Source organism: Enhydra lutris, unplaced genomic scaffold, assembly GCF_002288905.1.
Source record: "Enhydra lutris kenyoni isolate GAN:26980312 unplaced genomic scaffold, ASM228890v2 scaffoldscaffold4, whole genome shotgun sequence".
Taxonomy (NCBI): domain Eukaryota; kingdom Metazoa; phylum Chordata; class Mammalia; order Carnivora; family Mustelidae; genus Enhydra; species Enhydra lutris.
The window spans coordinates 21,244,415-21,261,553 of NW_019154088.1; the positions used below are offsets into that span (position 1 = coordinate 21,244,415).

General features: G+C 37.1%; 1 protein-coding gene across 1 annotated transcript in view; it reads right to left on the bottom strand.

Annotated features, from left to right (window-relative positions):
- LOC111140058 (WD repeat domain 72) overlaps positions 1–17,139 on the bottom strand; it is a 206,877-nt gene that overhangs the window by 82,260 nt on the left and 107,478 nt on the right. The window contains exons 14-16 of the mRNA XM_022492443.1: positions 7,584–8,401; positions 4,946–5,037; positions 723–802 (exon numbers count right to left, since the gene is read on the bottom strand). Coding sequence (XP_022348151.1) covers positions 723–802; positions 4,946–5,037; positions 7,584–8,401 — 990 coding nt within the window. The remainder of the gene's footprint in view (positions 1–722; positions 803–4,945; positions 5,038–7,583; positions 8,402–17,139) is intronic.

Consider the following 17,139-nt stretch of genomic DNA (forward strand, 5'->3'; position numbering starts at 1 on the left):
CATTCCAACTGTGTTTATTTGGTTTTGGGGTGCCAGCCCCAAAGTATGTTCTGACTTAACTTTCTTTGTTTTCAACAAGCATTTGTAATTGGAATTATTTCTACGCTGGTCTTACAAAATTTGACATTTATTAAGCTCATGAAAAAGAATAAAGTTCCAATAAATATTCATCTAATCAACACACAGATATTTATTGTACAATATACAAGCTACCCAGTAAGCTTTTAGGATCCACAAAAGCTTTAAAAGAGATAGAAGGACTTAAATTGGGCCTTGAAGAAACCCGTTCTCTTGAACAGCTTATAGATGAGGTACTTTCGAGACAGAAAAATAATTCCTAAGTCCACATACCAAATTCCCAGGCCTAGGGCCTTTTATGTCATGGCATATTTTAAAATCAAATAATAGACAATTCTGCCACAAACTGGAACGTCAATAGGCAATAAGGTATGGTAACAACAAAAACATCCCTTCCTCAGGCCCCCTATTCATCCCACCTAACCTGTACATCCTTGCATATGTCCTTCTCTACTTTTTCCCTCATTATTAGTCTCTGCATTTGTCCTGTTAAATATAATGCCCGGGGAGGAAATTTTCTGTGAGGACAACAGTAGCCACCTGTGGGTACTCTCGGGATAAGGAGAGTATGACTGAACCACTCACAGAATAGAAAGGCACAGCAGGAACTGTTCTAATAACTTCAAGAACATACTATGTCATACCTGCACAGACTGGTCTCTCCAACAGGAAATGAGCTTCAAAAGTGAAACGTCAGCTTCAGGTATATGGGCTTCATTCTTACCTAGAAATACAGAGAACACATTTGTTCTTGAGAATATTAAAACATGCATGCAACCCAATGATCCTCAACCCTGGCTCCATGTTAGAGTCACCTGGGGAACATTTTGTCCACAAACACCAATGTCCGGGTTCAGAGATTCTGATTTAATCAGCCCCGGAAGACGGTAGGGCAGGAATGAATACCCTGTGATACCCAATGATTTTCATGTGTAACCAGTCAAGAACCATTTAGTAATTTATTTATATTTCTAATGATTATACGAATACATATTCACATCAAATTAAATTCATCTTTATACCCCAAACCCATCTTCGTAACTTTTGCCAACAGAGTGCAATGAATAATGTTCCCACCCAAAACAGATGGCCAAATTTTACAATTCCTTCCTCATGCAAATAGATCCTGACATACTACCTTGCCATGAATTAGCATCTATCACACAGAAATCATATAAAAGACTTCCTTTGATTTGTCCTTACCCAATTATACTACTCTGATCAATAGATCTAGCACTTATGTTTTAATCTGACTCATTTTGTTATGTATTGTTTCTTTTAAGTTTGCCCTTTTGAATGTCCTTTCTATCTATTTGCCTTAATGTTCAGTGTGAAATTTTAAGAGTGAGCTAGGGCTTGGTTTATTTAAATTGATCCACAGAGTGTCCAGCAGCCCCCTACACAAAAAAGCACTTAATAAGTGCCTTTTCATTAATTGAAAATGTACATATTATCATCCAAATGAAAAATTGATCAATTAAGGCTTTCTGATGGCTAAAGTATATTATCTAGGTGCCAGATCATGGGAGTGAGATAAGAAAAAATGATGACGGCTTGCATTGGAGGGAAAATTACTCTAATTGTCTATTTAAATGAATGTATTAATATGTGTTTGAAATTCTGGCATCAACTCTTTAAGTTAGTATTAGTTCAGTATGCTTTTCATTGAATTTAATTTTATATATTAATAGATAAGTATATGTGTGTATATATGCACAAATACATATTTTATAAATATTATATGTTATATATATATTTTTATATATATTAGTGGTCAAGGGAAATGTGATAGGAGAATATTAAAGAGACATATATGAAACTTCTGACTCAATATCGTTATTTTTCCCTGATGGAACATATGATGTAGATTTGAAATGACCAAGATCAGTGCATAAAACATGTAAGTATGATAGAGCACTATGATTTTAAAGTCATATTTTCCATTTCTTTGTGAGCACAGCAGGTAAGAGAAAATTTTCCTTTGATCTCTGTTCTTCCCCTCCTCTCTCATTCTGTTGACCTTGTGACTCTACCATCAAAGCTAAGTATTGGTCTCAACTTTAGCTACTTACTGGCATCATGGGGTACTTCACAGTGCACTTTAATGTGATGTTAAAATTTTAATATGAGGTAGAAATGAGAGCCAACTTTTCTTGGCCATGTCAGTGAACTAAAGAATTAATTGCAACATCAGAGAGAAAGATAAATAGAAAACACCCCAGGCTTACCAATAGTACTGAGTCACCATTTTTGCTGACAGAAGTGGGCAGTGGTTCCTACCACTCTTTAGAATGAGCACCTCAGAGTATTATTTTATTCAGGCTTTGACTTTACCGAATTAGTAGCATAAAGCGAACCCCTCCTTTCCCTTCACCTCCCGTCTTCCAATTACTAAAACACAAAGCCATGTTCCTTATGATCTATGTGAATCTTAAGTGCTGCAAGTGCCGCCTCTAAACATGGGAGAGACTATTCAGTAGTAAACTTGCGCCTGCTACTTTGGTTGGGGCTGCCGGAGGAAAAGCTGGGGCGTCCGCGGCTCTGGTTAGCAATTCTCTCCATCTCTGCAGAAATCACTTACATTCTGCTTTAAACTCTAATCCTTTTCTCAATGTTATAAAAAATAAAAACAAGGAGAAATGCTCTAATAAGGGCTACGGCTTGAGGAGAAGGCAGGCAACCCAGACTGGGACCTTTTAGAGGGAATACTAGTTGGGATCCTGAGAAGTGTGCTGATGTAATGCAAAGAGCAAGTGGTTTGGGACCAGAGTTGGCCTGGAATCCTGGCCCCTCTGCTCAGCAGCTCTTTGCCTCTGAGTGAATCATCTAACTTCCATGAGCCACAATTTTCCCAAGGGTAAAACAAGATAGTTCTTCCTACTGTGCAAGGTTGTTTCTATATAGAGAGAATATGTGTAAAGCCAATGGCATAATTCTTTGAATATACTAGACACGCAAACATTGGAAGCTATTAATAACTCTCAGTTTAAAATATTCCAAATATTCTTTTTAGTAGCCTTGAGAAGGCCCCTATGGACTACTATTCAGGGCATCTCAATGTGTCGATGGCATAATGCAGAACTTCATCAAGTCTAAAATCTCATTCCCATTTTACAAGTGTAGTAAATACAGGTTTAAAGGAGTAAAAGACATGCCTAAAGCTGTACAAGTAGTAAGCGGCAGAACTAGATCTTAAACCTCAGCCATCTGTTTCCAAAACCATTATTCTATTTACTATTCACACATGAATCCAAAGGTATTTGCTTAATTCCTTGAAGGCTTTGTTCTGGGAATTGGGGATACAGCAGTAAATAAAATTGTCATAAAAAATAATAACCCCCATGGAGCTTACACTTTAGTAGCAGGACACAGATGGCAAATGAAAAAAAAAAAAAAAGATATATATTACATTAGAGAGTGAAAAGAATTATGGAAAACAGTAAAGGAGGGAATGGGACAGAGTGTGCTGGGGAGAAAGGAGGGCATCTTCATTGATAAAATGTCGTCCAAGCAAGAACCAAGGATATAAGATGGAGGTGGGAGGCAGCCGGTTGACCTCTGTGATCTGAGGAAAGAGCATTCCAGGCAGCAGAAGAGCTAGCACAAAGGCCCTAACCTGCCCATCTTGTTTGGGTCAGAGCAAAAGGTCCGGTGTAGCTGGATCACGTGAAGCAAGGGGTAAGTACAAAGAGATGGGGTCAGATGGGAGTGGTGGTCCATGCAATGACAGAAGCAGAACAACCAGGGGCGCCTCGGTGGCTCACTGGGTTGAGCCTCTGCCTTCAGCTCAAGTCATGATCTCAGGGTCCTGGGATTGAGCCCCGCATCAGGCTCTCTGCTCAGCGGGGAGCCTGCTTCCCTCTCTGTCTCTGCCTGCCTCTCTGCCTACTTGTTATCCCTTGCTCTGTCAAATAAATAAATAAAATATTAAAAAAAAAAAAAGCAGAACAACCAGGTTATACTGGGCCTTGTACGCTCTCCTAAAGACTGTGCCTTTTATTCAGAGCAGAACAGAAAGCAGCTGAAAGGTTTTAAGCAGAAGCATAAGGTTCTGACTTAGTTTCCAATGGGTCATTCTGGCTGCTTGATGGTGAATAGAGTACAGGAAGGAGAAATAGGAGCCGAAGGGTGGTTAGGAGGCAAGGAGGGATGAAGGCTCTGGGGTGTGTTCTGTGGGTAAATAGAAACAGAATCTGGGATATATTCTGAAGGGAGAACCAATATATTTACTAAAAGATTGGATGTGGGGTGCAAAAAAAAAAAACAAATAAAAAGGTCGGGGAGGGGTGAGTCAAAATGACACCAAAATTCTTGGCTTGAATCACTAGAAGGGCAGATTTGCTTTACTGAGATGTCAAAGATTTAGAGAAGCAGGTTTTGAGGATAAATCGGCTATCTGGCATCAAAAGAAAATCTAAACACCAAGACTATTACTCAGAAGAATTCAAGAATCATTATATAACCTTCTGAAAAAGCTATAAAATTCTCTAATATAATAATCATTTATTTGGTAATAAAGATAGTGATGTAATAAACTTCCCCATAAAGCACAGGTGACCTTAATTTAATATCCAAATATTTCTTTTGCCAAAAAGTTTCAGACTTTCAGGCATTTCAAAGATCATTTGACAAAATTCATCACATTACATGTCTTGTAACATTATTCATTTTAATAAAAAAAAATCACGTATATTTCAAATATAAGCAAAATACAAAAGTATAGCCATGTGAAATGCAGACTAAATCAAACAATAAATGCAAACACTGCTCATTCCAAACTGTAGCAGGAGAACCAGTCATAGATGGGCCAGTTATTCTATTTCATAGAGAAAAAAAAAAATCAGACTTGTATCTGTAAGTCCTTTACCATTTCGTAAGTAACCACAGAAGCTTGAAATAGTAAAAACTTCATTCCCAGGACTTTTTGCCTTGTTGTGCACAGATTCCATTTTGAAAGACCTGTCGGGGGAAAAATAGAGGATATCATTAAAGATATATGAAAAGTATTTTTAGAAATAAATTGAAGATTTGAATGTATGACCACTTCAAAAAAATTCGGGAACTGAACACAGGTTACTTTTTTAGCAATGTTCTCCAACATTAATCTCTTTGGTAAATTTCCCCACTTTGTTCCTACCTAAAACCTTAATCCCAGTTTTGAATTTTAGGTTACCAGAATTATTTTGTGACTCACTTTTCCAGGAGGAGCTCCACTACGATAGGTCATGTAATTTGTGGTTAATGCAATATATTCTGAATCCTAATATGTTGACATCTGCCACAGTTCTCCACAGGTCCTGTAAGGACCTGAGGAAGGTGGGTCTACTCCAGACCAGTGATTTAATCATAGCAACTTTCAGATACTGTTCAGGGATATTCTCATAGGCAGATGGCTCTTTTCTTAAAATGCAGTTACGCCATGCACCCCATTGTGAAGCCCACAAGGATTTCTCCACATTCACAACCACAGTGAAATGTTAGTGAAATGGACAAATCCAATGCACATTACTTTGATTTCCAAAAAAATGCCATGCTGTCCAACAGCAGATCCAAGTTGAAGTGATTGATTTCCGGAAACAGTCTCTAATCCGGACAACTCCTTCAATAAATTTTTGTTAATGAAGAATTTCGTAAAGAGTTAACTAACGTATGGTGGCAATTTTTAGTGGAAGGCAGGCTGACAGCCCACGATCCCCCCTCAGGGCAGCAGACACACCCTGTACATCCTGAACTCCGCATCTGCAGCCGACTCAGAATGAAAACCTCCATCACACAGTAACCAAGTCCCTCACTGGCTCTGTGGGATCATGATTAGGCAGATAGAATTTGTTAACAACCCACGTCTTCAAGAATTTGAAGAAATCTTAGCGGCCACTTAGCCCACAAACCTCATTTTCTAAATAAGGAAAGCAAGGCTCAGAGGGGCTAAGTGACTTGTCCAGAGCTACATGTGGCTAGTTAAACAACAAAAGCAGGATTTATTCCCAGGTTTTCAGGCTCTAGGCTGACTGCATTTTTTTGCTTATCATACGTTCACTGCTTCGTAATTTTCTTAGTCATAGGAAGAAGAGAAAAGAAAAGGAGGCTATATGAAACTTAAACGTGTGTATATATGTGTGTGTATATATATGTATTATATATACATATTATGTATGAAAAGAAAACAGAGAAAAATTTAGTATACAAACCACAGAATTTTACCAGTCTATGTCTCCATATTAGGGTCACAGAACAGAAAATGGGAAACCTTGTAGTATAACATCGGATCCTAAATAACCCACATAGCCTTCCTACCAAAGGGTAGGCCCACTGAGGGCAGGAATGGTGCTGACCGTTCAGTGCCTGGAACTGTGCTCCTATCACAGAATAGAACCGTCAAGGACCGTTTACCACCACAGTGGGAAGTGCTTTCTGTAAAAGCGTTCCCATGGTTTTATCTCACACTAATTAATCTCTTTACTCTGAACACCAAGATACTTACCTATACTACCAAGATTTTTTCCACATTTCTTTACCCTACTTTTGGTGTTTTCTTTTTATTAATGTGCCTTTTTTTTTAATCATTTGAATCATGAGAAATTTCTTCTGTAGACTAGTGCTAAGGATACATGCTATAAATTGTAAATTCAATCCTCTAATGTCAGACTGAAAAACTATACTGAATTTTAGCAGTAGAAGAAGGTAGACACACAGAGTTAAGGTTAGTAATGAATCAGGCTCTGGAATTAGACTGGTGCTCAGCTTTGAATCAGCCTCTAAGAAGCTGAATTAATCTTGGAGTTGATACCTTTTCGCCATAAGACTCAATATCCTCATCTTTACAAAGAGCAAAATAATAGTACCTATATGCCAGCCTTGCATATTAAGTGAAATCAGGTAAGTAAAGTACTTACATGGTGACTAATAGATATTAAATATTCAAAAAACAAGAGCTATTTTTATTCAACTGTACTTTCTATAAATGACTTACTGATTGCCACCTCTAGTTTAGTATACCAAAGTATAAATTAAATGGTGGGACTTGGGCTATGAAACTGTGAAACTTTCTCCAATGATATATGAAATATATTATCACTGGCATTTACTTAAATGTTCTTTGTTCATATTTAATTCACAGCAAGTAAAATGGATTTCAAGGTGTGTATGAATCAATCTATCTATCGTCTATCTCTCGGTCTACCTATCTATTAAATCATTCAGCGCCCAGCACTAATGATTTTCCTGGCACATATTATGAGAGCAATGGATATTTTTTGAATGAATAAATTTTAAAATATATAGATTAATTGCCCAAATTATTCTCTGATTCCAAAGAATTAAGAGGAAGTTTTTTTTAAATGTGTTTTGAGCTGAAGGAGCTGTTGCATATTTACTCTTGATCTGAAAAAAGTAAGAAAGGAAGGAAGAGGAGGAGGGAGGGAGGGTAGAGAGCCAAATACAGCAAATAATTATGATTCTTTTAATGTCCCAAATAATAGTAGTCAAAATATTTATGCACATCTTACCTGTCAGTTCCACATGCCAACTCTAAAGGCATGTTAACTAACTTATTAACTACAAATAATCTGCTCAGTAAATAAACTATAGTGTCCGACTCTTGCAAAGAATCACAATTATTCTCCAGTCCTCTTGGCATCCCAACCTGATTTGGAAGAGTGGACGTGTATTTATTTGACAAGTCCAAAACTTTTTTGGAAAATAAATTAACTTTCGAATAGTCTGTTTTCATTTCAGCACTGCATACATCCCACCCCGGCAGCATCAATGAGAAGCGGTCTTCATTTGCAGCAAGTCCTAAAGAAACAGAACCCTGAAGCTTTAAAATATTGAGATGCTTAATGCAGAGATTATCTAATTCTTTATCCAGTCCCCATGGCAAAAAGCAAGATAGGAACAATTTAGCTGCATCTATTGTGATGCTGGCATCCACTTTTCTTGATGGCCCGGGGTGCATCTTTTTGGAGTTCTTCGTTTTCTTCTGCCTTTTAATGCCATCACTTTCTTCTAAGAATTTGACAGCATTATCTCCTTGGGCTGGGTTTTCACCAAAAGGCTTGGCTTGCACCTCTGCTGAGAGAGAACCACAGGCAGTTTTATTTCTTTTCAGCGTCAGTGTTTTCTTCTCCACTGTGCTTTTGGCTCTTCTCAGGATCTCACTACCATAGAATGAATTAGAAGGGTCAACGTCACAGATTGGAGTTGGCAGCAAAAGTTCAACAAGATTTTCCAGATCAAATAGAAGGATATGAAAGCCAATGTTACTCCATTTTGTCTTCACAGGCAAGACATTAAAAGGTCCTGAGAAAGACTTGGCATCAGCAACCTAAAGGAGGTTAAGGAAAAAAAAAAAAATTATGTGTCAGGGTTTTTATTTTTCAAGTGATTTTATTAAAAGTTCCATATTAAAATGGCATAAAAATGAAAGCATTAAGTAGCAGTACAACTAAAGCCATTTCAATTATTTTGTCTGTTAGGAAAACTTCCCTCTAAATTAAACAGTCTATATTCCTTAAAAACTTTTTTTTTCCTTCCTAAAACCTTTTTCTTTGGGAAAAAAAAAATGAATTAGGCCTAGGAAGTAAGATAGCATCAGATTAATATCTTTTCTTATCTGATTTCTTATCTTCCTATCAACATAGCCATGAAGACACACAAAGGGGGAAAAGTGGGTTTGAAAATTAAGGAGGAGAACATTGATAGGCCTGGGTGGTTCATTCGGTTAAGTGTCTGCCTTTGGCTCAGGTCATGATCCCAGGGTCCTGGGATTAAGCCCTGCATCAGGCTTCCCACTGAGCAGGGAGCCCAAGTGGGGGCTTGATCCCAGGTCCTTGGGGATCATGACCTGAGCCGAAGGCAGACGATTAATGACTGAGCCACCCAGGCACCCCAGGTTCACACAATTTTTTAATTGTTTAATACTTTTCTTTTTTCATTTTTGTGTTTGGTTTGCAATAGGACATACTTTTCATGTTTTGTTTTGTTTTTTTTTTTAATCTTGATACCAGTTGTTCCAGTATCATTTGCAAACTTGTTCTTTTCTCACTGATCTGCTGCCTGGGACATTATTCAATGAATCTATTCCATAGTATAATAGCTTTACAAAAAGACTTCAGATCTGGTGGTGAGGTTCTCCTATCCAGTTGTTTATACAGTCTTTTATTCTTTCACGTAAGTTTGAGGATGTTCATCAAGTTCCAGACTGTATCTCCCACTTACTTAGACCATGCTTAATTTCTTTTGATCATTTAATGGTTGTTCAGAGGGATGTTTATATTATCTGCTTATCAATTTTTTAAACTTCTTGTAGCTATGGGTCCTTTTTCATTTCTGATATTATTGCTTTTGCTTTTTTTCTTGCCAGAAGTTTATCGATTTTGATATTCTCTTCAAAGAATCAAATTTTTACTTTGTAGGTCCTCTCAATGGAATAATGTTTTCCTTAGAAGACCATTTCCTTGAGTAAACTATTTTAATTTCATTTATTTTCTCACAGCATTTTTGAAGGCATTAATTCTCCAGTCTTCCGGTTTCCTTTGATGCATTTGAGATGTTAGCTAGTACTCTGTCACTCTGTCTGTCTTTTCTCTCTGCTGCTTTTTAGATCTTTTTGTCTTTACTATTCTGCATAAAATCATAGAATCACTAGAATTCGTTTAGGTGTGGATGTTTCCCCCAATCCTACATTGTATCTGAGTATTTCTATGTCTCCTTAATTTTGTTCGGTTCTCAGACCTACCTTTTTGAATGTTTTCCCTCTGCATCCCTTTCACCCCATACAGAACTCTGATGAGCTCATTTGTCAGACACACTATTTTCTCTCTCTCTCTCTCTCTCTTTTTTTTTTTTAAATTTCTTTGTCTCTCTGTGCCTCATGCTGGACATCACTTTGGAATTCTCCTTTAGTTTGCCTATTTTCTTCTCACCTGTCTCTCTTATAACATTTAACGTACCCACTGAGTTTTTTAATTTTGAGTTTTACATTTTTAATCTCTATCTGTTCCATTTGGTCCCTTTAAAAAACAAACTGTTCATTTTTACAGTCAGTTATTTCTTCCTTATATTTTTAAACCATTATTCTTCTAAAGGTACTTATTTTGTATAATACATCTATAATTCCAATTTTTAAAATCCTTATGAGTATGACTCTGCTTTTTTATTTTGGTGGTGCTTTTCTGTCTCCTTATGTTTTGTGACTGTGTATGTGCATGGGTGTGTGCATGTGTGTGCATTTGGGAAACGTTACTAGTGAGAAGCCTTCGAGTCATGGGTTGAAAATGCATTCTTCAAGAGAGAATCTGTGTTTGTGACTGCCAGGTACCCAAGGGGTACAGATGTTTATTTTACTAGCCCACTAATAGTTAGAAATTAGGTTTGTATATAGAATTGAAAATTAAAATTCAGTAGCTCCCCCTAATCCATGGGTTATATGTTCCAAAGATTCCTAGTAGACACCTTAGGTGGCAGATAACTCTGAGCTATACATTTACTATATTTTCCCCTATGCATACATACCTATGATAAAGTTTAATTTATAAGTTAAGCACAGGAAGAGATTAACAATAATAACTAATAATAAAAGAGAACACTTAGAAGAATATAGTGAAATAAAAGCGATGTGAATGTGGTCTCTCTCTCTCTCTCTCTCAAAATATCTTATTGTACTGTACTTACCCTACTTTTTGTGATAATGTGAGATGATAAAATGTCTAGTGATGAGATGAAATTAGCTAAATGACATAGGCACTGTGGAGCAGCTTTAGGTTACTACTGGCCTGATGATATGTCAGGAGGAGGGTCATTGGCTTCTGACCCATGGGTAACTGAAACTGTTGATAAGGGGGGACTACTGTATTTAGTTTTGATAAGGAAGAGAGGAAATGGGCGCTCTCTTACATTTCACGATGAGTATAAATTGACATCTCTTTATAAAAGGTAATTGGCAAAATGTATCGACAACCTTAAAATATTACATAACCTTGGATATAGAAATGACTTTCCTAAGGGTAAAATTACAAAGGTACTCAAAATTATATGAAAAAGAATGTTCGTTGTAGAAATTTTTACATCAGTAAGCTGAAAATAACTTGAATGTCCCGCAATATAGATTTGGCTAAATAGATTATAATATGTGCACATATTAAAATACTAAGTGGATATTAAAAAGAGGTTTGTGGGGTTTTTTTTGGTAAAATATATAATACCACAGCAAGAAATTCACACAGTGTCTACGGAAAATACCTAGATTAAAACGTGTAATCCCATTTTTATAAAATTGCAGAGATTTCTCAATATCTCCTTTTAACTATATCTATTTCTTAAAGTTTTATTTTTAAGTATTCTCTACACCCAACATGGGGCTTGAACTCACAACCCTGAGATTAAAAGTCATGTGCTCTATTGACTGAGCCAGCCAGGTAATAAGAATTGCCAAGGAAAATGTCAATAATAGATACGGCTATCTAGATGGTTTTAACATTGTGCCTCCCTCCCCCAAAATACGTTAATCAGATTAAATTTAAAAGTGTAAATAGATTTGCTAGTAAATCGAAGGCCAATATTTTAGATATATAAGCAGCTCACAAAAATTAATTAGCAAAATACTTGTATCTCAAGAAACAATATGAGCAAAAGAGACAAAAATACCACTGAGGGGCATAATTTTTAATCCATTTGTCTCAATAAAAATAAAACAAGTATAAAATTTTACATACCACACTGGTTTTGAGCCCTTACATTTGCTTAAATTTTTCCAAACTTACAGAAAACAAAAAGGAGCCCATGCTGTTGAGTGCTCATTTTAACAGGACTCTGATGACATCTAGATGGCCTTATCTTTTCTCAGAAACATCACGGTTATATGTATCAAGAGTCTTAAAAATATATACTGTCATTCTTTCAGGGTACTTGGGTGGCTCAGTAAAATAAACATCTCACTATTTGATTTCAGCTTGGGTCATGATCTCAGGGTCCTGCGATCCAGCACCCAGCTGGGCTCCACACTCAGTGGGACATCTGCTTGAGATTCTCTCTCTCCCTCTCCCTTTGTCCCCCTGCTCCATACTCCCTCTCTCTGCCTGTCTCTCTCTCAAATCAATCAATCAATCAGTCTTTAAGAAATATTCACTATCCGTGTGATATGATAAGCACTGAGTGTTATACGCAACTAATGAATCATTGAATACTACATCAAAAACTAATGATGTATTGTATGTTGGCTAATTGAACATAATAAGAAAAAAAAAAGAAAAATCTCTAAGCCACCAAAAAAAAAAAAAAAAAATTCACTATCATTGTCTCTAATTGAGATGCTACTTCAAGTTCTTGGAGGATAGTATACCCAGATCTATGCTGTGGGTTTATCTCTGTTTTCATTCATTCAGCAGACATTGAAGAGGTCCTTGCGGGGGACCTCTTAAGTAGAACATGGTATGAGTAGCTGTCCACAGAATATGGAACAAGACTCAGCAACTGCATAGTTACAGATCCCACCCTTTACACTCAGAAGAGGAGAGAGATAGGTGCCCAGCAAGGACCTCATAGCCAGGACAAGGGCAGAGTAAGGGCCAATGTAGGAAGCTATGAAGGCCTGAAGCAGGCACCTCATATCCGACCTTGATGACCCACGAAGTCTAAGCAGAAGTGACAACAAACCACAATCTGAAAGATTTAAGGAGAAATGAACTAAAGAAATGGGCAAGACCAAGTACTCGAGGCAAAGAGAACAATATGAGAAGACCCAAGAAGTGTTGGCTGGAGTTGGGGTGAGGACATATGTAGAACCATGTACTGGGACAATTTTAGTATGGATGGAGAGCAGAATATGGAAATGCAGATGAGCCAGAGAGGACAGGAGCCACGTTGCGTTAAAGCCTTGCAAACTCTGTTGAGTTTCAAATTTATTCTGCTGTGACCCTTGAAGGGGTATGTAAGTAAGGAAGTCGCCGATTCCCAAACTCTAGCTATGACTACTTCTGAACTGCAGGCTAATCAACCAGACTAAGACAGAATTCCACTCTCCTACGCACTTCCACTTCCCTAAACTGTAATCTCTGGCCACAGTATCTAGACTTCTCAATTACTGGGCCAATCAAAATCATAGCAATGATTCTGGCAATATGACACACTCCCTGGTCTGGTCTCATCCTCTTATTTTGTGATCACACAGCCAAAATAGACCCATTGCAGTGTTCTAAACAAAAATCCTAAGTTTCCCTCCCTAACCATAATCACTTTAAGCCTCAGGAGCAACTGAACACTTTAGAATAGTTTCAAATCATAAATATTATTCCAAGTTTTTTTTTTTCAAGATTTATTTATTTATTTGAGGGAGAGAGAGAGTGAGGGGGAGAATGGATGGGAGGGATAGAGGGAGAAGGAAAGGAGCTAGATGCAGGGCTTGATCTCTAGACCCTACGTCACAACCTGAGCCTAAACCAAGAATCAGAAGCTTAACCAACTGCATCACCCAGGAGCCCGCTAAGTTTTTTTTTTCTAACATATAATAAAGTTGTTTTTCATTTGGAAACAAGTCATTTTAGATTATAAGTATAAACCACTGTTATATCTTAATGTCCTAAAATGAATATTATAATTCTAGACTATATCATTGTTTAAAAATGTTTAACTCTGTTAAAAAATAGCATATTTTTAAAGTCATGTCATCAATGGACTTTAAAAACATTATTACCATCATTTTGAACATAAGTAATATAGAATGACAACAAATGTCAATAATAGTAATTATTGAGCTTTCACATTATAGACCGGACATGCACAATATTTAGTAATGTTTAGCAAAGGCTATAGTAAATGTTAACCTTATTTATATTTATATGGTACTATACACAATATATTCTGCCAAAAAGAATTCTATTAAAAACAGCCTGCTAAAAGAAATTAAAAAATAGAAGTGTTTTGCTTCTGAATCATGACTGAATAACATTGCAAAAAATATAAATATAATTATATTACTTCTGGAATGATAAGGTATATGTAAACCATCATTTTAACACAAGTATTTTAGAAACATTCATCAATCTGATTATAATTAAAAAGTTGAGAACAAGTAATTGAAGACAAAAAAGAATTTCCTTGAATCTATGTCACTGCAAAAGTGTGAGGGCTAAATATAAATTTTAAGTTATTAGTCCATGTGTTGCTGACAGAATGTTCTCTGATTGCCTGACAGCTCCCCAAAATGTGCTGTCCAGGCTTTGCACAAATAGAAAAGGTGCTGGTCTTTTCCCCAATATCCCATCACCGTTACAACCACTCTCTGAAGTTCCAGGTTGAAGCAAGAGAGGAGGTGTGTTTACAATTTGGACGGCAAGAGGTAGCACTAAGGGACAATGGTCCATTCCAACCTCTGAACTTTGGGAGCCTGGGGAGTAAAATGGTTCTGATATATCTACATGTGAATGCTCTCAACAGCAGGTGGGGGAGTAGGAAGAGGCACATAGAAATGAGCTCTTTGTCTGAGTACACAGACTTCGGGAAAAGCTACTGAGTCAAAGTCTGCAAGTGAATCCCAGATGGCCAGCGTAACAGAAATTATTCCTCCACTCCCCGCAAGAACTCAAAATAAATGACAAGTAAAACTAAAGTCAACAACACAAAACTCAAACTCTCAAAAACCCAATAGACACATAAAAAGGAAGCACCGGAAGGACCCAAAACTTTAGAAGAAAAAATGTGATAGATGTGAAGGTATAAGTCTAACATCTTTATTTTAAGAAGTCTATTCATTTACTTATTTTTCCTTTATCCTGCTGTGTTCAGCTTGTGCCTCTTCTTTTTTCTATCTGATTCAGAAAGACAAAATGGTTAAACAAGACTAGTTTTACCCCCTGCCTTGAAGGTGGAAATGTACTGTCTGACATGTTCTGATAAAACTTCTCTCTGAAAACATATTGGATCCCCCACTGAGTTTGTTGTGAAAGGATCTGACCTGCCCAACCTACAACCACAAAATAAGTTTGATAAAACTGATGCTTAAAACTACCTTCTCTTCTCACTTTTGTGGCTGTGTGCAATAATACCTAATACAAATATTTAAATACTATGTGAAAAGACATAGATGCTAGCTGCAGAAATATTCTAGGTATTTGGTTATGTGAGAGCAGGAAGAATTTAGAAATTAGCTGATCTTAAGGGAAAATGAGGAACAGAGAAGTAAAGTGACTTGTTGGGTTCCTCATTTGGTAAATAGCCAAGTCAGGGTTCCCAAATCCATTTTTTTCCCCTGACTATTCTTTGGATGACATTCTATGACTTATATTTCTCCAAGAATAGAATGGTGTTTCTTATTTATTATTTCTAAGATGTATGAAGGAGTCTCATTAGCTACGCATTCATTGCAGGAAATACCATATTCACAGATGTATAAAAATGAAAAAGCCATCATTATAGGAAAACATTCACTAATGAACTGATCACTTATAAAACTAGTGCCTCCCTTTTTAACATAAAGTCCCACCCCCACCCATTAGTCAGGCTTTGACTGATTATTAAATGATGTGTCCCCATCACAAAGTAGATAGCAAACGCTATAAAAAATGAAAATGAAGGATTATACTGAATGCCAGAACTGAGTCTTACCCAATGCCAATGACAATCAAGGATCCAGCAGGGGAGACCAATTAACAACTGAAGAAGAGAAAACTAATTCAGATGCTTCAAATGACAAAACTTTTAATATAATTCTCTTTTCAATACTTTTCTAAAATAACTGCGAATTGTGAAATTCAAAAATGAAGTAAAAAGTGACAGATTGTGTACCATACAATTAAATTAGAAAAAAAATCCTCCTCCTCCTCCCCCCTCTTCTTCTCCTTCTTCTTCTCTTCCTCCTTCCCCTTCTTCATTTTTTACTTCCCAAATCAATAGTTTTCAAATAGCAGTATTCAAGAATATTCACAGAATGAAAGAAGTGTCTATCTCCTACACAATCAGAAGAATTACTCATGAAATGGTACTGACTGACCAAGGAAAGCAGGTTATTCCCCTTTCACTCTAAAATAAGAAGTCAACAAAAGTAACTTCAACTTTATTATGGATAGTTCACCACCGAAGAGCCAGGAAAAGGTCCCAACTCTGTGTGTGCGTCTTTTACTGTAAAAGGAGACAGAGTCTGTTTTCAGGGGTTAAAGCAAAGTCCATTGCTGCCTCGGTGGGCGCTTTCTAAAGACAGGCCCATCACTGCGAGATACCCATGGTGCCTTAGCAAAGCCAGGGAAGCTCAGGTTTGCTTTCAACCTAACAGAGCCTTCCTTTCCTTCCGATCGTACAACAGAGGGATCCCTGGAATAGAAAAATCACACCAGAAGAAACAACGATGGATTTCTACTCCATGGCTATGTGGCCAAATCTTATTTGAATGTGGTCCCAGAAGTAAAAAAAAAAAAAAAAAAAAAAAAAAGACATTTAGTCACTTGTATTTTATCAAATAAAATATCGTTCTAGATTTCTAACCAGGATTGTATACTTCCTCCTAATCACATTTTTTTGGCACATACATTTCACCAAATTTCAGGGAAGCATACTAAAAAGTCAGACCTTTTTTCTTACTTTCAAATATCACAAAGGTATTATTTGTGCTCTAAAATGCACATTAAATCATGGTTACAGCAACACCAGCGTCCTCACTAAGAAAGTTTCTTTAATTCCTGAGACACCTTGTGGCAACATGCTCCTGGTGAGCCAGGCTTACACCTGAACACCATCTTTTCCTTCTCTTCTAACTGCAGTGGGTGCTTGTCACTGCTGCCTGATTCTTCTGCTCTGTCTTGGCCTTCCAGCCTTCTCTGATTTCTCCGCCTCTGTATTTGTCCTTATGCTGAGAATGCCCCAACACCCATCTACAGAAAATCTATCCCCAAAGAAAACTCACTTCCCCAAGAGACTTCCCCTTTTCTAATCTCTTCTAGTCATCATCTCGCTCTCCTTCCTTGGGTATTTCACGACATTGTTATTTCTTTTCCAACGCGTGTGCGCGCGCGCACACACACACATCACTATTTTCATCCATCCCAATCTTTAAAAAGCTGACCATGCCTCGGCCTC